The sequence below is a fragment of the Mesoplodon mirus genome, assembly GCF_964341445.2.
Source record: "Mesoplodon mirus genome assembly, chromosome: 3".
NCBI classification, from domain to species: domain Eukaryota; kingdom Metazoa; phylum Chordata; class Mammalia; order Artiodactyla; family Ziphiidae; genus Mesoplodon; species Mesoplodon mirus.
The window spans coordinates 50,885,072-50,910,073 of record NC_138978.1 but is presented as its reverse complement, the minus strand read 5'-3'; the positions used below and the strand labels follow the sequence as shown (position 1 = coordinate 50,910,073).

The 25,002-nt window shown below is 43.5% G+C and overlaps 1 protein-coding gene and 1 long non-coding RNA gene across 2 annotated transcripts in view; both read left to right on the top strand.

Moving 5' to 3' along the window:
* PLPP3 (phospholipid phosphatase 3) overlaps positions 1-2,899 on the top strand; it is an 85,606-nt gene extending 82,707 nt beyond the window's left edge. The window contains exon 6 of the mRNA XM_082611934.1: positions 960-2,899. Coding sequence (XP_082468060.1) covers positions 960-1,085 — 126 coding nt within the window. The 3' untranslated portion in view covers positions 1,086-2,899. The remainder of the gene's footprint in view (positions 1-959) is intronic.
* A 14,530-nt stretch (positions 2,900-17,429) lies between these two features.
* Positions 17,430-24,712, top strand: LOC309800057. The gene is made up of 3 exons (XR_014293389.1): positions 17,430-17,457; positions 24,350-24,497; positions 24,596-24,712. It is a non-coding gene; the product is annotated as an uncharacterized lncRNA (long non-coding RNA).
* The last annotated feature ends 290 nt before the right edge of the window (positions 24,713-25,002 follow it).

Below are 25,002 nucleotides of genomic sequence, written 5' to 3'. Positions count from 1 at the left end.
GTGTTTTAGCCACTAAAACACTCGTGGCTAAACTCAGCCATGTGTTTCCTATTAAATTACATGACTGACAGCTGCCTCTTATGGCTACTTCGTACAAACGTCTGCTGCTTAATGGCTCAAATGGATATCTGTGTATTTATTTTGCCACCTAATACAAAGCATAAATTTTTCTTACTCTGGTAACTTAGCACGTTCTGGAATCTTTCATCATAAGCTAATTGAGACCGGAACTCTGCCTGAGCCATCCTTATACCCTTGTGGATAAGTGTTCAAGTAAACGTTTCTCAGCGATTCTAAGAACGACTTCGTGAGGGCACATGCTCAGGAGGAGGAAGGAGGTTGGGAATAAGCGATAGGAGAGTTTTTGTTGACCTTTCCACGGGGTTAGTTGCTGACTCCTTCAGCCAAGAGACCCTGGCTTCTTGACCCCCATCAAACTGTTGACATCACTGTGCTTTCAGGAAAAAGTGATCACGACTGCTTCCTTGCTCCAGAGCCTGCTGATAGGAATTCATACTGGCTGATCTCTTTTGGTTACACCCTAGATTCCTTTGTGAGGAAAGGGAAAGTATCACAGACTAATGACGGTGACTAATTATGACCTGCTTCCTTTGTTTGAGAACTTATCTTTCACTGCTACTCATTTACCTTGAGAAATAAGGAAGTGGGGCTTGCAGATAGGGAGCACTGGACTGAGAGCCCATGGAAGTGAGGTCTGCCCCTACCATGGCTGTGCACCCTCGGGCGTGTCACTGCAGTTCTCTGGGCCTCAGTTTCCCTCTCTGTACAAGAAGAATTGGACTCTGTGGGTCTCCTTGGTCCTTCCGTATTCAAAGATCTACAGTTTGGGGGCCCCTTTCTCTAAAAATCTATGCTCCCATGGTCTTCCCTTTGCCTTTGCCTCTCCCCAAGGCTCAGATGTCAGTGACTGATTGGGATCTCTGATTTTGTGCTTCTAGGTTTTCTTCGTGTCTGACCTCTTCAAGACCAAGACGACACTCTCCCTGCCTCCTCCTGCTATCAGGAAGGACATCCTTTCACCTGTGGACATTATCGACAGGAACAATCACCACAACATGGTGTAGGTGCTACCCACCTCCTGAGCTGTTTTTGGAAAATGACTGCTGACAGCAAGTTTTTGCTGCTCTCCTATCTCATCAGACAGTAGAATGTAGGGAAAAACTTTTTGCCCAACTGATTTTTAAAAAGGAAAAAAAAAGTCTTATCTTGTGGCCTTCCAAAATAGGTAGTGTTCACCTATATGGAAACAACAGCAAACTAACAGCAAGTGCGGGAATCCTGGATGTGCAGTTGGTTTAAGTGTTCATGTTCTAGTGAACACAGGCTTGTTCTGGAACAAACACTAAGATGATTTGAGTAGAGCCTGCCGGTCACCTTTGTGACCTGAGGAATCCCAGGCCTGTTGGAAAAGCTCAAATTCACCTTGTAGCACACGACGCCAGAAATAGCACTGAATCAAGAAAATAGCCATTGGGGGCTCCCCTGTTGTGTCTCTCTGTCCACACCACTCGATTCTCCACTGTGACTTTGGTTCAGGAATCTTGTTTGTTTGTTTGTTTTTGTTTTTAAATATAAGAAAAGAGCAGGTTTGCTCAGTCAAGCGATCAGATCCTGAATCCAAATTCCCAGTTGTGAAGCCTTATCACTCACTTCCTCAGCCCGTAGGCCAGCAACCACAGTCCCTCACTTTAGTGATTAGGTGACTCTTTGTGGATACGTGAATTTCACAAATAGCACAATTTCAGAAGAGCTCGAGGGCAGAGGCCCTCCTGTGTCTTCTCTTGATGCACCAGCCTGTGATGCTGAAATGTCGATTACAGGATGCTGATGTTGTGTACATCAATCACCAGGGCACTGCCACGCTCAAGTAGTGATGGTTAGCTTCGGTTACTGCTTTCTTCCTGGAAACCCTTGCTGGGTGCCCACCGGGATTGCCTGGGAGCGCCCGGAGACGAGCAAAGATGTGGTCTGCCATCAGCTGATGGAAAGCAGCCTTCCATGCAAGAGATGGAGGAGTGGAGGGGGCAGAATGAATAGTGAAGCAACCCTTTGGCTACTCAAAGTCGGAATGAGCCAGAGTAGCAGACAGTCTCACATCCCAGAGGCTGCCCTTCCAGATAAAGGTGGGGGGGGGTCTCTGGGGGAGCCGCTCTTGCTAAGCTGTGTAAAGCACTATTGTCTTGGGGTTGATCTCTAGGGCAGTTCTTGGTAGGTTCTGCTGGGCAGAACACGTGGGTTAAATCTCCGTAGAGTTTCCTCATCCTCTCTCCGTAAGTGTCCTTCCAAGCAAGGTCTCAGTCGAGGCAGCAGACAGGGACCGCTTCTACTGAACCTTTGAGGAAAGGAGGAAGGAAGAAATGCTTTCAGATCTCGGATGCAAACCTTTCAAAGGGCTAAATGTAACCACATGGGTCAACCACATGCACATCCTTACAACAGAAGCCGTCCTTTCATTTCAACTTATAGCAAGCTATGATTTTTATATATAAATATTATATAAATAATGTATAAAACATTAAAAGTTAACTATGTAAAATATTATTTCTGAAACAATTTTAGCTATATCCACTATGACTATAAACTGTGTCTCGACCTGTGTTATTTACATTAGCTGCTTACAAAAGCATGGAGTTCATTTTTTTTTAATATCAACTAAAATATTGTAGTTCTGTGCTAGACATTGTTTTTACAATGAAAGAAATAACTGCAACTAGAGAAAACTGTATAAAAACATTAAATTGTCAGTATTTTTGTAAGGTTCCATTTTGTAAAGAGAATAATATTCAAAGACTTTTGTAGAATACAAAGTGAAAACTTGTATCTGCGAAACTATACTTGTATTAAAGGTGCTTTTTAAATAAAAGCTCATAACAACTAAGGAGGGAGTTGGAAGCTCGGAATGATTGGTGGGGGTTGGTCTTGGGTGGGTGGGAGGAGGGGGACTTGAAGGCTGTGCTCCTCGAGGGCCCTCGCCTCCCCTCAGGGCATCACCGTGGGATTCTCTCAATGGAAAATATGGTGGCCGTGGTACTGTCGATAGGGATGCCCCAAGCTCTTTCATCTCTGAGAGCCTGTTTGCAGGGTGAACAGAGAGAGCTCTGGTCCTGCTCTCCTCTCAGGCTCTTCTAAAGAGCTTTTGTATTCAAAAGGGGAGTTTCCTCGGGGCAGGGGGAGCTGTGGATCCCCCAAAAGCAGATAAGGAGTAGGCCGTAGATAAGGTGTGCTTCGGGAGGTCACAAAGGGAGTCCTTTACCCAGCCAGCGACATCAAAGGAAGGGGGCTGCACCGCTAAGAATGGCATTTGCCCCCTGCTTTCCTTCCCTGTGTCTCCCCAGGCTGGAAGGAGAGGGGAAGCTGGATGTTCACTCACATTGTTTAAGCACCTGTGTGCCAGGCGCTGTGGCCTGTGTGTCGCTTTTGATGCTTCCAGCAGTTCTTATTTTGAGAACTAAGGACTACTAAGCAATGCAAAGATGATGTTTAAGGTCGTAGAGGAGTAAACTGCAGGCCAGAGCTTGGGTTCATTTCCTATGTTGCTGCTGTCACAAATTACCACCAACTTGTGGCTTAAAACAACACAAATGTACTATCTTCTCTCTCTGGAGTCTTTAGGGGCTCTGTTTCCTGGCCTTTTCCAGCTTCTAGAGGCCATGTGCTTTCTTTGGTTTGTTTCCTCTCTCTTCAAAGCCAGCAACGTCGGGTCGAGTCCTTCTCATTCTGTCGTCTCTCTGGTTCTCCTCTTCTGCCACTGCTTCTACATTTAGGGCCCTGATGATGGTATTGGATCCACTCAGATAGTCCAGGATAATCTACCTATGTTACAGTCAGCTGATTAGCAACCTTAATTCCATCTGCTACCTTAATTCCTTAGTTCCCCTTTTGCCATGTCACATAACATATTCACAGGTTCCAGGGATTAGGACATGGACATCTTTGAGGGGACCATTATTCTGCCTACCTCTGGCCACCAAAGATTCACATCCAGCCCACATGCAAAGTACATTCACCCTATCCCAACATTCACCAAAGTCTCAACACATTATAGCATCAATTCAAAATCTCAAATCTCATTATCAAACTACATCATCTAGATAAGGTAAGGATGAGGTTCTGGGTTTAATCCATCCTGAGGCACAATTGCTCTCCATCTATGAATCCGTGAAACTTAAGAAATAAGTTATCTGCTCCCAAAATTCTATGATGGGACAGGCATAGAATAACAGTTACAGACATTCCTAGTCAAAAGAGAAAATGGAAGGAAAGAGGGAATCATTGATCTCAAGCAATTTTAAAATGTAGCCAGGCAAACTCCATTTGATTTCAGGGCCTGGGAATAAACCCATGTGGCTTGTGGCTTCCTTTCTGCCACCAAGGTCAGCCTGCTCTTTGCTGCTACACAAGCCTCACTCAGGTCCCTGTCCTAACTCAGCATTTTCTCTGCATTTTCCTGTAAGTGGAGTTGTAACTTTGGACCGCACGATGCAGCGAGGGAGATTTAAGGCCAGAGTCCAAAGTTTGTCCTTCAAATCTAGGGGAACAAAGTTCCAGATAGATAAAATAACTTCCTGGCAGGAGGAGGGGGATACACAGCAAGTTAGTGGGGGAGCTGGGGAGACCAAATCAAGTCATTCCTTACTGCTTGTCTCCCTGTCTTCCCATTATACCTTTCCAGTAATACTTGGTGAATTAAACTAGTCTCAAGGAGAGAGAACGCCATTTCATGGGCACTTAAGGAAAGATGGGGCTGTGCCATAGTATGGCGCAGCTCTGGGATTCAGATCCAAATTATTTCAGTTATTTGTTGATTAATACTAATTAAGTACTCTGTACCAGGCACTGGTAAACACATGAGGTAGGACAGTGGATAAAAGGGATGGGATCTCAGCTTCAAGGGAATTATGGGCTAGAGAAGAATGCAAAAAATCAAATAATCACACAACTAGGTAATTAAGAAGTGAGAAGAGTGTTATGAAGAAAGAATACAGGAAGCTATGAGAGATGTCATTTGGAGGACCTGTCCTATCTGATGGTGGTTTTCCTGAGATCTACCAAGGGCCAAAGCCTGTTTATATCACTTATCCACACCAATGACATGAATGAAAAGAGCTCTGCCAGATGTAGGTCTAGGAGAAGAGACAAGTAATTACGGTAGTGTGATAAGGGGAAGAGGAGCACTCGGGAGGTGTTGCAGGAGCCTAAGTAGAATGAGTTAGACTTTGACGTCCTCCATGTGGACCCTCTCCCTATCTCTGGTAAGCATCCCTTCTAGGACATCCAACCCTGAAAAAACATTCCAGCTTCTGCATGAACCAACCCTTCCAATGACGATAATTGTGCCTTCAACAGCCCTTTGCAGTTTTCTGAAAACTTGAGTGCACACATCACATTTGGATTCTCCTCACCTCCTTAGGAGAAAAGATGAGGCATGAATGGCCCCAGATGTCAGAGATGAATGTAGGCTCAGGGAGGCTTTGGTAGTTTTCTTTTGATACCAAAACAGTTTGTAAATAATAATGAATAAGAAAAAGAGAGACAACATATTTTTAAAACTTTCTAAGAGAGGATATACAAATGGTAGATAAACATAGAAGTGTGCTCAGCTTTATTAGTCATGGGGGAATGCAAATTAAAATCACAGTGAGATATTACTACATACTGTGACATCCTTGTCTAACTTAACAAAAAAACTGATAGTACAAATGTTGGTGAAGAGGTGAAACAACTGAACTTTCATTCACTGCAAATGGGGATATAAATTGGTACAGCCCTTTTGGAAACTTTGGCAGTATCTACTAAAGCCAATAATATGCATACCCCATCCCCCAGAAATTCCACTCCTAAATATGCACCCAACAGAGGGATGTATGTATTCTCACCAAAACTGGAAACAACTCAAATCCCCATCAACAACTGAGTTAAAAAGTGAAAATTAAATATTAAAAAGATCATTAAAAAGTGAAATTAAATATTCACATGAGGAATACCACTTAGCAATGAAAATGAACAAACCCCTGCAATGCACAACAATATGAGTGAATTTCACAGAAAGAATATTGAGTGAATGGAACCAGGCACAACAGAATACATACTGTGTGAGTTCATTTTTATGAAGTTCAAAACAGGCAAACTCGGGCTTCCCTGGTGGCGCAGTGGTTGAGAGTCCGCCTGCTGATGCAGGGGACAAGGGTTCGTGCCCCGGTCCGGGAAGATCCCACATGCCATCGAGCGGCAAGGCCTGCGAGCCATGGCCGCTGAGCCTGCGCGTCCGGAGCCTGTGCTCCACAACGGGAGAGGCCACAACAGTGAGAGGCCTGCGTACCGCAAAAAAAAACAAAACAAAAACAAAACCAAAAAAACAGGCAAACTCACAGCAAAAGAAACAATTAACAAAATGAAAAGACAACCTACTGAATGGGAAAAATCTGCAAACCTTATATCTGATAATGAGTTAATATCCCCAAATGTAAAGAACTCATACAACTCAATAGCAAAAAACAAATAACCCAATGTAAAAATGGACAATGGACCTGAATAGACTTTTTTCCAAAGAAGTATATGAATGGCCAACAGGTACATGAAAAGATGTTCTACATCACTAATCATTAGGGAAGTGCAAATCAAGACCACAATGAGATATCACCTCATGCCTGTTAGAATGACTAACATCAAAAAGACAAGATATAACAATTGCTGGTGCAGCTGTGAAGTAAAGGGAACCCTTGTGTGCGGCTGGCGGCATGGTAAACTGGGACAGCCACCGTGGAAAAACAGTATGGAACCTCCTCAAAAAAATAAAAGTAGAACTATTATATGATCCAGCCATTCCACCTCTGGGTACATATCTGAAGGGAATGAAAATCCTGTGTTGAGATATCTGCACCCCATGTTTATAGTAGCATTATTTACAATAGCCAAGACATGGAAATAACCTAAGTGTCCATCAACAGATGAATGGATAAAGAAGTTGTGGAATATAGATACAATGGAATATTATTCCACTATAAAAAGGAAGAAACTCTGACACTGGCAACAACATGGATGGAACTGAATGGGCATTATGCTAAATGAAATAAGCCAGACAGAAAAAGACAAATACTGTATGATCTCACTTATATGTGAAATGTAAAAATAACAAAAAGAAAAAGAAAAACCAAACTCATAGAAAAAGTCATCAGATTTGTGGTTACCAGAGGCAGGGGTTGTGGAGAAGTGGAACTGGATGAAGGTGGTCAAAAGGTACAGACTTCCAGTTACAAGATAAGAACTAGGGGTGTAATGTACAGCATGATGATGTAGTTAGCACTGCTGTATGGCATATAGGAAAGTGGTTAAGAGAATAAATCCTGAGTTTTTTGCTCCACAAGGAGCAAATATTTTTCTTAATATATATTTTTTTGTATTATAAGAGATGATGAATACTAACTAAACTTATTGTGGTAATCATTTCACAATATATGGAAGTCAAACATACTGTGCACCTGAAACTTATACAGTGCTGTATGTCAATTATATCTCAATAAAACTGGAAAAAAAAGAAACAACCCAAAACGAGCAAGCAAAAACAATACATTTCAAGGAGTTCAGTAAGAACAGAAAATTCCAGAGCAATGATTATACCTTGGTCAGAAAAACACACTTGAACCAAAATAAATATTTGTACCACTTGATTCCTAGCATTGAAATGGGCCTGGTAGGAAACCAAGGAAATTATTTGACTGTCATAATGATACTCAACCTTGTTTACCTCTACTCATCTCCTATCACAGATTCTAAGAAAGGGGATCACTGACTTTCCCAGCCCCCATTCAGCTGACCATGTTCTATGTATTTGAGAAAACAGGAAAGCACTTGAGATGCCTCATTAGCCTGGTTATTGCTGCTTCCTTCCTTGGACATTGTGCTGTGAGGGTATGATGTCTGGGGCTCTGGCAGGTACCTTGCCAGCCATAAGGAAAAAGCCAGAACCTCACAGAGCAGTTGACCAGTGCCCTAGGTGGATCAGCTCTGGAACCACCTGCATCTAGACATCTCATTATGTGTGATAATTAAATGCCTCTGTTATTTCAATAAATTCAATTCAACGTTAAAAAAATTAGAAAAAAGCTCATTGATAGTGATAGAAGTCAGATTTGTGATTACCTTTAGGGGGCATATCGACTGGGAGAGGACTTAATGTGGGTGGTAGTCACTTTGTGAAAATTTATTAAGCAGTACATTTTGATTCATGTATTTGTCTATTGCTATGTCACACTTCAACTGAAAAAGGGAACAGAAGGAAATTTGTTCAATACCAAAGGAAAATAAAAAGATTGACAAGATATTGGCAATTTTTACTTCCTAATAGCTTTCAAACTCATCCCTTCCCTTTATTCCCTTTATTTATGTGAGGCCTCATTAACTCTTTTTTAACCAACTGCAATAGCCTCTTTACCAGTTATCACTGCCTCAGTCTACATTCTTGTAAGAATTCCTCCATACAGCGGCCAAAGGGAACCTTCTAAACATAAATCTGACCATGTCACTTACCTGCTCAGGGAATAAAATCCTTCACATGGTATTTATTCTTCTTTTAAATTTTGAATTTATTTCAAAAAATGTAATATAATACAGAGAATAACACAAGAACCGTGTGCCTTCCACTCAACTATAAGAGATTAGCATATTGCCCTATTTGTTCCAGATCAAATATTGTTGTTGTTAAGAAAGAAGCAGTTAAGATACAATTTTAGTCCCTTCATTCCGCACAGTCTCTCCGCCAGGTAACTATTATCCTGAATTTGGTGCGTGCCCTTTCAAATCAGGTTTTCTTACTTGACCCAACATTTGTATGCATCCATGAGCCCTATATAGAATTGTTTTGTGAGTTTTAAATAAGCATATATATAAATAGTATCAAAGTAGTATGTTTTTTATAATCTGCTCTAATCACTCAACATCATCGTGTTTTTGCGATTCATACATGATGGCACACAGATCCGTAATGTTCATTTAACACTGTAGCATCACTGTATGGGTAAACCATACCTTATTAGTCCATTATAAAGTTGATGGACATTTAGACTGTTTCCAGTTTTTTGTTATTGCAGACAGTGCAGAAATAGACTCCTTTATGTATTTCTCCTTTTAGTCCCAATACACAAAGAAATGGAATTGCTAGATGGTAGAGTATATGCATCACCACTTTAGCAGATATTATTGCCAAAATGCTCTCAGAAGTAGTTGTATCAAATTTATACTATTACTGGAAGCATATGTAATTTCTATTTGATTTCCATCTTCAACAACTGGTACTGTTGGACTTTAAAATTTTAACAATCTGATAAGTGTGAATAAGTAAAATCCCTCTGAATTTTTATTTTCATCTTGCACACTAAATAGGTTGAGTTTGTGTGGTTTATAATTTTTTATTGTGAGCTTATCTATAGCAGGGTTTCTGTTGTCTATGGGAGTCCCATGCATCCTGGTCTCTAAAAAGCGGTTTTGTGTTTGCTGCTGCCAGGAAAGAATCCCAGGGGGTTCATAGACCCTGGGCTATGCAATCAAATTATGCTATTCTCTCTTTTTTTTTTTTTTGCGGTATGCGGGCCTCTCACTGTTGTGGCCTCTCCTGTTGCGGAGCACAGGCTCCGGACGCGCAGGCTCAGCGGCCATGGCTCACGGGCCCAGCCACTCTGCAGCATGTGGGATCTTCCTGGACCGGGGCATGAACCCATGTCCCCTGCATCAGCAGGTGGACTCTCAACCACTGCGCCACCAGGGAAGCCCTATTCTCTTTTTAAACTTTCTAAAGAAGGATTTCAGAAAATAGTTCAGTCCTATTAGATGGATATATAAGACAGTGTGATTTGGCTTTTATGTACCCCTCCAACTTCAACTTCAGCCAGAAGTTATTACCTTGGTTTTATACTCTCCTTTTATTTCTGATACATGGAATGTCTTTTGATCTGGTCCATGTATTAATAGGGGAAGGGAACTATATTCAGTGGAGAGAACTGTTATATTTTATTCAGTATTTCTATGTGTTTTTTCTGGGAGAGGTAGTTCTACCTTAATGAAGTCTGCCATGTCGCTAGATTTGGAATTTCAGCATGGGATTCCTTTCATGATCTGAGATCTCCCTATCCCTCAACCCCTATTTCTTGTGATACACCTACCTTTCCCCTTGTCCCCTAAAATCCAGCTATGCTGAATTGCTTGCAATTCTCCCAAACTCATATCACTTCGCTTTTGCATATGTAGCTACCTCTTCCTAGTTATTGTCAACAATCAGACCTGCCTCCACCTACCTGGGAAAACTCTGAGCCCAGAGGTTGTGTTGGATGGCTTTGCTGGCCTTCCACTGTCCTCTTGCTCTGCAATTGACTAGATGTCCAACTATCTCACCTATTGACTGTGAACTCCTTGCAGGCAATGACAATGTCTTATCCTTCATTTCCTTAGGATGGAGCACAGTGGCTAGCACAGAGTAAGTACTCGATTAAATATTTTTGATTGAATAGATGACTAGAGAGTCCCTTCTTTAGTATGTTTGGAAGTGTGTGTGTGTGTGTGTGTGTGTGTGTGTGTGTGTGTGAATTATATATGCAAGGATGTACATGTATTTGCCAATACATGATTGTGCATCTCTGGGCATGCATGCAAGTGTGTGTGTGTGTGTGTGTGTGTGTGTCCAAGTATATGCACGTACGTGAATGTTCGCTCTGCTTCTTCTGAGTGGGTGACCCAAACCCTTAGGTAGCATTTGTGGGGATGCTATGATGTTTGCGGTGACAGCGGAGAGGGGAAATAAAGGATAATTGCCACTTTGGTGCCCAAACTGTGGAATATGTGGTCCAAGCAGCTCTCAGAAACTCACCCCATGGAAGGTGCCTTTTATGGGGGGTGGGGGGGGTGGAATCCATTGTACCTAAGTAAGCACCGCACTGCCCTTGAATTCAGGGTGTTGGAACGAGGGGTTGGAAGGAGTTTTGACATCAGTGGTACAGCCTCAGTGGACAATGACTCCTGTGGACCTGATCTCTTTAACTCCAATAGAAGCTATGTGCCAAGTTTTCACTTTTCATTTTCTTTTTAATCCTTTAAGGCCAGTTCCTGCCTCACACTGGGGCCTCTTTCCATCCCATTAAGCCTCTGCCTTCTATTTCTGTGTTTCCTTCCCTCTCATTACTCTGGCATGTGTGGGCACACAGAAACTTTCTACCGGCACTCTCACTCGACATCGTTCTCTTTCTGCCTGATTCACGGGAGGCTGTCTGGGGGTCCACCTTGATTGGCAGGGTAGTTCCACAACCATGATGTCACCTCTGCTCAGTTGGAGGACCCCAGCATGAATCAAGACATCAGAGGAAATGAGTGGTGATCCCCCAAGGAGACAAGCTCATAAAGTCATCATCAGTGACAGCAAAGGAAATTAAGGAAAACTGAGGTCAGAGTTATAAGAGTACAACCAGTGTTTGTTTATTCATTCCTCATCCATTCAGTGAATGTTCACTGAGCCCCTACACTTTGAATAAGACATAGTTCTTGCCCTCAAGGAATTTACAGTCTAACGAGGGAGACTAATGGATGGACAAACAGAAAGACAAAAGTAAGCCCGTGATACTCTGGAAACCCAAAAAAGAGGAATCTAAATGACAGGAAGATCAGAGAGGAAGCAAATTGTAAAGAACGTGGGTTCAGAGTCAGATAGACTTGGGTTTAAATCTCCAGTCTGCCACTTAACTACATAAGCCCCTCACTTCTTGAACCTCTGTTTCTTCAGTTGGATGTTGGAGATAACATAATACTTATGCAAAATGGTTATAATGATTAAATGAAATGATATTTTAATATAGAGCCCAACTCACCACAAGCATTTAAATTGAAGATTTTTTCTATCTTATATAGATGTTGCTTAATGTTAAATTTTGAAACAACAAGTAGGAGATGGCTAGATAACGAAAAGGGAGCATGGTGTTCTTGGCAGAGAACACAACCGTGTCCAAAGGGCTGACACATTTCATGAGCTGATATATAGCTTGATGTGGTTGAAATAAAGGGATCGCATGTGAAAGCAATGGCAGATGAAGTCAGAGAGGTAAGTTGAGACCAAATCATGCAGTCTTGTATACCTACCTAAGAAGTCTGAGCTAGTATCTCTGGAGGTTTTCAAAAGGGAATAGCATGATTAGATTTGCATTTCTAAAAAGTTTCTCTGAGGCAACTTGACAAAAGTACTAAGAGCCTTAAGCATGGCCATATAATTTGCTCTACTAATGTTACTTCTAGGAATTTATCATAAGGAGATAATCAGAAATAAAGACAAAAGTTTATGTACAAGAATGTGTGCTGAAGGCACATAATGAAATTGGAAACAATCTAAATGTTGACTAATTGGAAAATGATTAAATAAACCACAATGAATCCAGTTGATGCAATATGTTAAAGCATTCAAGTACATTTGGCAATATTTCAAGGTATAGGGAGGCATTCAAAACAAAATGCCAACCCAAAAAGAAGAATTCAGAGCTTAAATACAGTGATTCTGGTTTTGATTTAAAATAAATAAACAAATGAATAAATAAATATGCAAAACTATTGGGAGGAGCTGTACCAAAACCAAAAAATAACTATAGTTATCTTTGCATAGTGGAAATACTGGTGATTTCTGTTTTCTTTTTCAAGTTTTTCTGTACTTTCCACATCTTTAGAATAAATATGTAGCTTTCACAATTTAAAAATATTTTTTAAAATGACCACTCTTACGGGCCTTGTGTAGAATAGAGGTTTATGTAGGAGAGACAGAAAGAAATGAGACAGTTAGTTGACTATTACAATAACCCAGGAGAGAAGTGATAAGATTTTTAGCCAAGGCAAAGCCAGAAGGGATGTACAAGCAGGAGGGCGGATTCTAGAAATATAAAGAGTTAGAATTGAGAAGACTTCATTGCCTATTAGATATGGGTGAAAACAGAGAGAAGAAATCAAACATGGTGCCCAGGTTTCTGACTTGGGCAATCAGGTGGAGAGTGTACTGATCTCAGAGACAGAGAAAACGGGGAAAGGGCAGTTTGGAGGAGAGAGTAGAAGAGATGAGGAACTCTGTTTGGGATATGCTGAACTTCACCTGTTTGTGAGATGTTGAGATAGATGTGTCCAGTAAATAGTTGGATAAATAGTCCTGCAGTTCATTTAGTTACTCATTCATTCATTCAACAAATGTTAATTGAGTACCTACTCTGTGCCGGACAATGCTTTGGTTTTGGATAGCAACACACAAAACAAAATAGAGCTTGCATTCCAGTTGGGGACTAGGGTCTCTAGCTCAGAATAGACATAACAGACATCTGGGCTGAAGATAGACCTTTAGGAATCAACAACTTGGACATGGTAGAGGTGGAGAAAGACATGAGAAGTGGATGAGATGGATGGCCCATCGGGGTTGTGTAGGATGAGAAGTGTGGGCTTATTTTGGATCCAGTTCAGTCAAACTATTTCTTTTCTATGGCTTAGAGGATTGAACTGCTTTGAAAAATGTCTGCACACCCTTTAAATATGATTACTTTCTGCCTGTACTCAACTCCCAGTCTAGCTACCACTTCTGTGAGAGGTGGGCAAGTCACTGAATCTTAGATTTGATGGTCTTATCTCTAAACTAGGAATAATATGGCTTTAACCTGCATCAGTATAACTTTCCTGCATCAGGACCTCTGCAGTTTCTGTTCCTTCTGCCTAGAATACTCTTCCCTGTGACCTTCCCCTGCTGGGCTCCTCCTTCTCATCAGATCTCTGCCCCACTAACACTCCTGCAGAGAGGACTTCCTTGACCTTCCAGGATAAAGCAGTGCAAACCCAGGCTCTTGATACTCAAGCACCCTATTCTAACCGCTGTCTGTTATTTCTTTTACTGTTTTTTACTCATTGTTGATTCTTGCACTCCCTAACCAGAATGTGTCATGAAAGTAAGGGTCAAACTTGCCTTGTTCTCTGTGATAGTCCAATCTCCTAGAAGAAAGCTTAGCATGTAGTAGGCAAGCCGTAATTTTTGAATTATTTTGAATTTGAATAATTTTGAACAAATAAAGTATTTTCCAGTTTTATGAGTAAATATTAAAAAACAACTCTTGAACATTTCTATGTGCCAAGTACCTTGTTAAACTGCAGGGGATACAGAAATCTTACTTGCTTCTTATTTGCAAACAAGTTTACAATCTCATGAGAGATACAGACACCTATGCAGCTATTATAAGGGAGTGAATCAAAGCGGGGCAGAGGTTTGGGTTTTTGTGAGGAAGGGTCTGGAGATGTGCTGTATGTGTAGAGGACGGAACTAGGTAGTCTCAGGGTTACAGATTGGAATACTGGGATTGTGATGCCAACTTGATATTCTGACCCACAGGCTTGGTTGATGGATGAAAAGATAGGACAGGAGAATGACTCCACTTTACATTTACACTAGACTATGAAATTTATATCTGTTTGGCTCACAAGCACATCATATCCAGATGTATATACACATAGTAGGTGCTCAATAAATATTTTATGAATAAATAAGTTTCATCTCAGCATGAAATAAAACTCACAGTTGGTATATTCCTGAAATGGAATATCATTCAGCCTTAGCAAGGAAGAAAATTCTGACACACGCCCTGACATGGATGAATATTGAGGACAGTTCGCTAAATGAAATAAGCCAGCCACAAAAAGACAAAAACTGCATAATTTCACTTATATGAAGTATCTAGAATAGTCAAAGAAATAGAAATAGGAAGTAGAATAGTGGTTGCCAGGGACTGCAGACAGGGAAGAATGGATAGTTGTTGTTTAATGGGTATAGAGTTTCAGTTTTGCAAGAAGAAAAAGTTCTGGCAGTTGGTTGCACAACAAGGTGAATATACTTAACACTACTGAACTGTACACTTGGAAATGGTTAAGATGGTAACTTTTATGTAATATGTATTTTACTACATTTAAAAGTAAAAATAATAATAATAAAATTCAGAGTGTGACTAGTGATTCAGTTGCATCTGAATCTGTGTTATTTTGTTCTCCTAAGTTAAAGAACTCAAAAACTCTGTGTTCCCAGTGAGAGTTCCCCCTGTTTTCAGAATCTATGAACCTGCATGAAAGGGGCAAGGGGAAACTGAGGCTCTGAGAGGTTTTGTAATTTGTCCCAGGTCACACTGTCAGCAGGGCTGGTCCTGTGATTAGAACCTGAGTCATTGACTTGAGTGCAGCGCTCTCCCCATTCCACTTGTGGTCAGGGTCAGGGGCAACCTCTGCAGCCACCTCTCACATCCTGATCCTGCTTGGGGCACCACGGTTCCTGCTGCAGGACAGATGTCCCTTGACATCTCTGCTTGAAAATCTGATAGGCATCTTGCAATCAGCTATACGGAGCTCCTGATTTAGTAGTTATCAGATGGTATATTCTTTTTTTTTTTTTTTTTTTTTTGGTATGCGGGCATCTCACTGTTGTGGCCTCTCCCGTTGCGGAGCACAGGCTCCGGATGCGCAGGCTCAGCGGCCATGGCTCACGGGCATGTGGGATCTTCCCGGACCGGGGCACGAACCCATGTCCCCTGCATTGGCAGGCGGACTCTCAACCACTGCGCCACCAGGGAAGCCCCAGATGGTATATTCTTAAAAATAATTTTTGATGATAGTTCACTGTGTGATTTTTGGCATACAACTTAGGAGTTCAAAGAATGAAGTCACAGTCCTATAAATAAAACTCTTTCCCCATGAACTGATTCTTGACACTAAGTTCTCTGTGCTGACATCTGTAAATATGATAAATAGGACTAGAATTCATGCTTAACTCTGTGTCATTCTAGTGATAAATATTATATACCAGTGGATATATATACTAAAGAAAATTCTCGGATATTCCATTATGAGATACATTTCCTATACTTTGTATGTTTCCTTACTTTATATGTTTAGGAATTATTTTTAAAAATCCAGATTTGTTATTTTGATCAATTGTGTGTACTAATCATTATAATGATAACTCAGTACAGATGGAATTTTTTAATGCTTAGAACCATATGGTTAGAGGAGACAAAACATCTTATATAGTATTTATATACATTTTAGAGATATATGATATGATGATCAATAAAAGGCTTTCAATCTTATAATCTGTATTAGGTTAAGATTCTGGAGGAGAGGTAAATGGAATGAAAATATGAGTTCAAGGAATAAAAGAAACTGTAAAATTTCTGATTGTTGAGAAGAGTTCTTTTATACATTTTTTAAAGTAAATGTAGGCATCAGAACACTATGATATTCACTTTCAACTAGATCATTTAAAAGTGACTTAGTAGTACCTTTATTTCAAATTTTCAATATTTACAAATTGCCATAAATTTCTTTGCAACTATGTAAACTTACAATGAACAATTTTAGATGTCAGTGTAAAATGCGTGTTAGAGTACATAATTTTTCAAAATTCTTTTGTGGGTGTATAAACCAAACCAGTTTGAAAACCGGGGGCGCAGACTGTCCTTGATAAGTTGTACTGTAAAGGATGCTGAGAAATGGGTAGGTAGCGGGAGGAAAATATGGAATCAAAAGAGCTGTTTGGTTTGGGTTTGCTCCTGTTTCTAAAGATGGGAGAAATTACAGAATGTTTATGTGCCGAGGAGAATGATTTAGCCAGGAAGGTGAAAGTGATGGTGCGGGAGAGGAGGGACGGTGGCTTGGGGCAGTGAAGGACGTGGGCACAGAGTACCGGCAAACGTGAGGCCCGTGAAAGGACCAGGCAGAGCGACGTGGCCGACGCCGGGAGGGAGGGCAGAGAGGATGGGCGAAAGCAAGCGCGGATATCCATGTGGGATGGAGGAGCGGGTGGTGGCTGGAGGAAGTTCTCTCTGAGTCTGTTTCCTCAGTAAAATCAAAGCAAGATTAGCAGCCGTGAGGAAGGGCGGGGGAGGAGGTGTTGGGGACGACAAGAGAGAAGATGTCGAACGGTCCTTTAGAGGAGTGGAACGGAATTCACTCGGGAAGTGCAGTAGGACTTGGGCTTGGTTTCAGGAGTTTGTTGAGAGGAGTCAGCCAGGCGGTGTGCTTCTTCCGCCACGTGCAGCCGGGTGGGCGCAGGTGAGGGCGGGCGGGAGAGTTGTATTTACCCAGCTTGCAATGTGCAGGTGCGCACACTGATGGGCGCGGGTGCAAGGGAGTTGAGGCCGAGTCATTAAAATGATGGAGCCTGGACTTGAAGCTGCGGAAGGAGGGACAGGACGGCACAGGGATGGGTAATGCAATCCATGAATAATTAACTCCCTGTGGGGGGCCAACTGCTGTGTTTGGAGTATTGACTTTCTTTTTAAAATTTCAACCGTCTTATTTTCCCCCCCCCCAAGGGCACTGACTCTCCGATTCTCCTCCTCTTCCGTCCTCAATATTTCTGTCGTCGTTTTCACAGATGGAATATCTTCTAACACCTTCAAGGAGGTCAGTCGCGGTTTCTTCCAGCGTTACCTCTGCTGCCTGCGTGGCCCGCTTTGTGCCTTTCCTCGGCATTCGCGTTTCTGTTTGTTTTGGTCCCCGGCTTTCCTCCCGCAGCGACGGATCCGGGCGGTCCCTTCAGGTTCTGGGGAAGAAGGAAGCGCTGATTGGTTGTCCTGCGAGCCGGTGCGGGGCCTGTCGCCGGGGGGGCGGGGGGGGGCGGCCGGGAGCTGAGCCAGCTGCGGTCCTTCCTGGGCCGCTGGGCTCCTGCCGTCCCTCCGTCCCGGGCCTGGGAGGCGGGCGCCCGGGGCGGGACTGTGCGGGCCACTGGGGACCTGATTTCTTGTTTTCTGCCCAGCCGGACGTTTTGGCATGCAATGCAGATGCTTTGTAGCTGGGCATTTATCTGGGAGAGTGTTTGCGGTGACATCACAGAAACAGATTTTGTTTGGCCTGCCTCCCCGCCCACTCCCCGCCCTCCCCAGACTTCCTCGGGTGGGCAGGCACGCACCCAGTGGGAGCAGTCCAGGGCTTCCAGCCAGTCCTCCTTTTGAAAGGCACGGGGTCGGAAGGGTGATTGAACATTAACTCTTTGTGGCGGCAGTTTATCTGTCAGGGAGGCCTGGCGGCCGGAGGATTTGGATTTCCAAGCAGCTCCACGCACAGAGTGCTGTCCACCAAACACTGTATTTCGTGCTTCATTCGTGCCGCAGCCCGGGGACGTTTCCGAAGAGAAGGGCAACTTCCAGCCCTTTGGAGTGACCACCTCTCATTCTCATGTCCCAGCTCTTGGTGGTTCCTGCATTGAATTCTCACAACCTGTGAGGTCGACCTTAGTCTCCCATTTTTCAGATGAGGCAGTTGAGTCTTAGAGAGATGAAGTGACTTACCGATATCATCTAGATAGGTGGGACAGAATTCGGTTTGGCCCTGATCTGCCTTCAAAGCCCAGGTATAATCTATTATTCTACCAGAGCCATGCCCTCCAGGCATACTGGGTTTGCTGGGTGGGGAGAGGACAAGAGAACTAAGTAAAGCCGGAAGTGCAGAATCCAGGTGACCACTAAAAGCCAGGGAAAGCACCATGACTTACTTTGTTTGCTTGCTTGTTTCTGTGCCCTTTAGGGAAATATGCCCAGAGGAAGTTCATTTAACCTGGCCTTACAGGATGAGCAGGGAATTCCACAGGCTGACAATGGACATTTCAGGCCCTGGGAGCAGAAGGTCCAAAGGGGAAGAGATTCTGGCATCCACAGAATGTAATGGGGGAAGGCCCTTAGGGAGACCCCAGCCCTTCATTTTACTGAGGGAATAAATGGGGGCCGAGAGAGGGTACTTAATTATTTAAGATCACAAAACACAAATGCCCAAATTGGGGCTGGAACCCCAGTACTCTGCCCTTTAATCTGTGGTCTGTCTTTATTAGTAATTTAGTAGTAAGACACAATGTAAGAGTTGTTCACACTTGTTCAGCACTTACTAAACAAGTACTTTATATATATATTCCTTTCTTTTAATCCTTGGAACAACTCTATGCGGTAGACGGTATTTTACAAAGGAGAAAATTGAGACTGAAGAAAGTAACTTACTCAGAATCACACTGCAAGTCTGAGCCTGGAGCCCAGGCTCTCTCCTCTCTGCTCTAGTAGTGATAAGTAGATACGGAAAGAAGGGTGTGACCAAAAAAAAAAAAAAAAAAAACCCTTTTCAACGTATGTATTTTTATCTTCCTTATTCAGATGAGAAACTGAGGTTCAGAGACCGTCAGTGACTTGCCTAAGGTCACAGAGCAATAAAGTGGTGGAGGGGGCAGTGGTGACTACTCCTGGGTTCTCTCTACTCCTATCACAGCCCCCACCTTGGAGAGAGAAGCAGTCAAAGCCCCTTGTCTCTTGATCATCTTTCACATCTTCCAGACAGCTCTGCCTTGGGATTGTCCTCTGTAGGCCAAGTGGCTCTAGTCAAATCTTACTTCTCCAATGAGGAATTACCTATCCTAACAAGACAGGGACCTGGGTCTCCCCGCTGCCAGTGTGGTAATTTTCTGCATTCCTCCTCACTTTCTCCGGCACAGCTTTGTCATCAGGGGATCTGGATCACATTATCCCCCAAAGACCAAAGTGTGAGATGCTTTTAGCTCCAGGGTCCTTTGGAGAAGCCACTTGGTCAAGCCCCTTTGGTTTAAGTTTGCAGGATAAGCATCAAGGGGCAAAGCCCAGTCAGGACAGCGGCGCTGGAGGCATGAGGCCTGCTTGAACTTCATTAGCACCTCTTAAATCTGGTTAAAGAGTGACGAGTAGACAGAATTATGAATTGGGGGTGGAAAAATGAGTCTCCCCAAATATTTCTGTTCACTAGTAACCCTCACTGACCAAGTGAATAAGCTTCATGAGAGTGCTCAAAATTAATTAGGTTTATCTGGCTTGTCTTCACTGCTAAATAAGGTGTCTCTGAGGGCTTGGCTTCCAGAAGGGATGTTTGAAAGATGGGTTTCCACTGTGGAAGGAAGCTCTGGACCAGATCCCAGGAGGTCTGGGGGGCTCGAGCCAGCTCTGCCAATCACTGACTGTGAGACCCTGGAAAAGGCAGTTCACCTCTCTAAGCCCATCGTTATTCATTCACTCATTCTGTCATTCCATACACATTGCTGGAAGCGCTACTGTGGGCCTGGCACTGTCTTAATGGTTGAGACAACTTCTAACAAGACAGCCTCTGCAGTGGGAGACCTCATAGCTTCTGGGGGGAAATGATCAAGGCCAGAGACTGTGAGTGGATTCTAAGCTGCTCTGGGATATGGGTTAATGCCCCCTGGAAGAACTGATGTCAACAGGACCCTAGCCCTTATGGAAGCTCTGAAAATTTGAAAAAGGCTCCTCCTTTTCTGGACAAATGTAGCCTCATACCTGGATGTACAGCTTGGCAAGCAGAGCCCAAGCAGATCTTTGTGTCCCCAGTTGCCTCCTAGGCTGATCACTCTTGCCTGGTGAACAACTTGCTTATCTGAACACAGCAGCCCTGAATGTCAAGATTGAGATAGAAAGGTCCAGTAGAAGGAAAAGGCGGCAGAGACCATTTCAGGCTCAGAAAGGAGTGTGTATAAACCCCGCAGGCTGGAGAGAATGCTGCCTCCGCTTGGGGACTTGCCTGTGGTTCAGTGACTGGAAGGACGAGTGGGTGGTATATTAATAGGGGGATTGAGGAGAGATGAGGTTGGGAAGATTGGCAGAGGCTGTTTCTTCACTTATGAAGCAAACAGTTAATGGGCATCAGTCCAAGTGTAGTGCCATAAATACTAGGGAAATAGTGAACAAAATCAACCCAATCCCCTTACCTGGAAGAATTCACATTCTAGTGAGATCCTGATGGGCCTCCAGTGTCTATGACGGCATCATGAGGCCATATTGATTTCTGACCCACCTCCCCTCTAGTACTGTATGAGCCCCCAACCAAGATAATGTGTGTAAAAGGCCTTTGAGAACTGGGAACTTCTGGATCATTCCAATGAATAATCACTTTTCATCTTTTTTTTTTTTTTTTTTTTTTTTTTTGGCCGGACTGCATGGCTTGCAGGATCTTAGTTCCCCAACCAGGGATTGAACCTGGGCCTGGCAGTGAAAGCACCAAGTCCTAACCACTGGACCACCAGGGAATTCTCAATCACTTTTAATCTTAATCTGAGTGACCAACACTTGTGCCCAGGAATTTGGGGGCCTGTTCCTGGCACCCACCTGATCCTACCTTCTGAGAAGAAGACACCTTTGGTCATGGTCCTGATGGGACAGGAAATGTGACGCCTTCCCTTGCTCTACTCTCAAGGCCCATTCTGACCAGGAAAGATCCAACCCTCTCTGGGTCAGCTGAGCAGGCTGGATGGCCTGTGACTTCCTGGGGCCTGTATAGGAATTCACTGGCTCGTTCTCAGGCTATGAGCATCTGCTGTGATCAAAGGCTGTTTCTCTTCTGGCTGAAGCACCTGTGTGGATGAGAGCGTCACTTAAAAATCACAAACAAAAGGGAAGCTCTGACTCTTGGGTAAGAGAGGGTTATCCCCGGGCTAGAAGCTGTGTCTGGCCTGATCAATAAATAGGTCTGATTCAGTGAAAGAGGCTGATTCCTAGGCCTGAGAACTTGTCCTCTTCCTCACTATGTGGCTGTAGACAAGTCAATTCCCCTTTCTGGGTACTAGTTCCTTCCTCTATTAACCAGGAGGTTGAACTTATTCAAACTTGAACAACAGAATCATTTGAATTTTTCTGTGGGACCTCAGTATGTAAAACAGATAAAAGCAGTGATGTCGCAGTTAAGGCAAGTGTTGGGGCCTGGAGATCTGCTGACCTCATCTTGTCCTGCCTCCTCCTCCCTGGACTTCTCCCGCTACCAGATATTGTCCTGGAGTCAGAGTGGAATTTGGTTTGAAAATGAATGGATTAGATCATTTTTCCTCTAACTGGGCTCCTCTGGCCCCTGGGTTCAGGGTAGGGGTCAATGTAATTTAAAAGTTTTGTGATAATTCTGTGTATCCATTGAAATGGTTATCCAGCCCTCTCCCCATTCCATAGAAACATAATTTGGATTATCTACTTGGCCCTCCCCCATCTCCATTTCTATGCATAGATGTGAGATTTCAGTGGCCCCATTTGACTTTCTATTTATGACTGTGGCAGCACCATGAATAAGTCTAAAATGTCTTCCATTTCACTTTCCATGCAGTCTGTTTCCCAAATTGGACAATCTGTGATTTTTTTTCCTTAAAAAGGATGTATTTGTTAGAAGACAGTAGCATGAACAAGATAGGAATTTATTTCTCTCTCATATATGAAGTCCAGGTAGGCGGTCCAGGGATAGAATGATGGTTTCTTGAGCATCAGGACCCGAGCTCTTCCCATTGTGTTGCTCTATAGTCCTCATCATGTGCCTTCCAACCTGTGATCCAAGATGGCAGCCCCAGTTCCTGCCATCAAGTGTGCATTTCATCCAAAAGGAAGGAGGCAAGGAGGAAAGGAGGAAAGGGGAGAGCCTACCTTTTTTTTTGTGGTACGCGGGCCTCTCACTATTGTGGCCTCTCCTGTTGTGGAGCACAGGCTCCGGACGCGGAGGCTCAGCGGCCATGGCTCATGGGCCCAGCTGCTCTGCGGCATGTGGGATCTTCCCAGACCGGGGCACGAACCCGTGTTCCCTGCATCGGCAGGCGGACTCTCAACCACTGCACCACCAGGGAAGCCCCCTACCATTTCTTTTTAAGGGCAGAAGTTACACACATCACTTTTTAATTCACATCCACTACCTATAGTTTGATCATATGGCCACCCCTACCTTCAAGGGAGACCAAGAAATCTCTTTAGTTGGGCAGTCTTGTGACCAACTAAAAATTCTATCATTATGCAAAAGAAGAGAACAGGCAAATGGGCCAAATGGAAATCTCTTCCAAGAGTCTAGCCATTTCTCAAGCTTGAGACACATGAATTTCTACACTTTTTTTCTAGGTGTGAAATTCTGTGATGTGAGTAACATCTAAAAACTTCAACCTGGACAGGAGCTCAAGATTTCAGCTAATCCAGTCTCTTTCATCAAATGATGAAGATGTTATGGACCCATTTTACAGAGAAGGCAACTTTGGACAAGAGAGGTTAAGTGACCCACCCAGGGTTAACTTGGTCAGTAGCACAGGGAGAAGTTAATCTTTTTTTACTATATTTATTTATTTATTTTTGGCTGTGCTGGGTCTTTGTCGCTGCTTGCGGGCTTTCTCTAGTTGCGGTGAGTGGGGGTCACTCTTCGCTGTGGTGTGCAGGGCTTCTCATTGCAGTGGCTTCTCTTGTCACAGAGCACAAGCTCTAGGCATGTGGGCTTCAGAAGTTGTGGTGCACAGGCCTAGTTGCTCTGCGGCATGTGGGATCTTCCCGGACCAGGGCTCGAACCCGTGTCCCCTGCATCAGCAGGCGGATTCTAAACCACTGCGCCACCAGGGAAGCCCGAGAAGTTAATCTTGTGGAGAATATCGCAAGAGTGGTGGGATTCACTGGGCACCTGAGAGGGCTCTCCTCTCTGTGCTTTTTATTGCTGCTCCCATGATGTCCTGGTTCTTCAGACCATACCTTAACCGCTGATGCTATCATTTGGGGGACAAAGTGGACTCTGACCCAGGGATCGGGATGCCCTGAGGGAGTCCGAGCTTTGCAGTCACACAGAACTGGCTTTCAGTCCTAGTTCTTATGACTCTGCTGCCTTGGGCAAGGCATTTTCTCTTGACCTTAGTTTCCTCTTGTTTAAACAGAAGATAATATCCATTTCCAAGTTTTCTTCCCACCCTTCCTTCTTCCTTCCACCTTCCCCCCCCGCCCCCCTCCCCTTTTCCTCCTTTTTTTCACTCATAGAATGAATAAATAAAGGGAACTGGTCTGGGACTTAGTACTTAGAAGTGAAAGCCTAAGGTAGCTTCCTTCCTTTCTTCCTTCTTCTTTCCTCTTCTCCTTTCATTTTCTTTCTCTTGTTTCAGTTTCATGTAAGTTTAGATTTTTTCCCACGAGGTTCAATAATCATAGGACCCAGAGGACTAAAAAAAAAATGTAGTAGTTGGTACGCACCAGATTCTCTTCAGAAAATGTGGTGCCCAGAAATAGTTGCCGTGACTGGTGAACTTCTACTTCCCTTTAACATTTTTTTGGGGGGGGCTTGTTTTTTGAATCAGGCAAGGAGAACTATCGTACCTCTTGGGTTTCCCCCTCTGACACCTTACTGCTGGACCCTGATGTGGCTTTTCCCTCCCTTTTTCTTCATGATTTCTGAACGCTTGAAAATGTTTATAAAATGTCATGCTTCCTGTGGGGTTTTCTCCCCCTTGTATTTAGCTCTGGTTTTCTATAAGCTCCTTGAGGGAATGGACATCTGTGTATCCCAGCCTTTATGTGTTAGAGAAGTGAAAACTGAAGCCTGATTGAAGATGAACTTCCTCTGAGCAAGGACCCTGTGTTCTACTTCTTTGCCTTCATCATAGCACCTATGAAGGACAAAGGAAGGAAAGAGGAGTGCAGGGAAGGAGAAAGAAGGTAGGGCAAGGGGGAGGAAGGGAGAAGGTGGGAAATCAGCATTTAAGCATGAAAAGTACCAGCTTTTAAGAAAATGCTACCTCTCTTAATCTTGACAGTGCACATGTGAGACAAATTGCAGAGGATGAGATTGAAGCCCAGGAAGGTGCAGTCACTGGTCGAAGCTCCCACAGCGCATGCAAAGCAGAATGAGAAACGGAAACAAGATCTGTGAAGCTGAGGTGAGGCTCTTATTCTTGTACCACGAGTCAGAGTTACTGACACAGTCAAGTGTGAAAATTAAATGCACTGTGTAGGAGGCTAGGTCTATCTCAGGGATTCCCTTTAGCAATAGTAATAATGAAGCTCTGTGACCCTGACAAAGTAGCTGGTTGTCTTGGAGCCTCAGTTTCCCCATCTCTAATGAAGGGGGCCCTCTGTGAGTGTGGGGGTCCCTCTAGGCTCTTGAGGTGCTGGGATTCAGCCTGAATTCCTCAACCATCAGTGTGAGCCATTTAAAAATGAT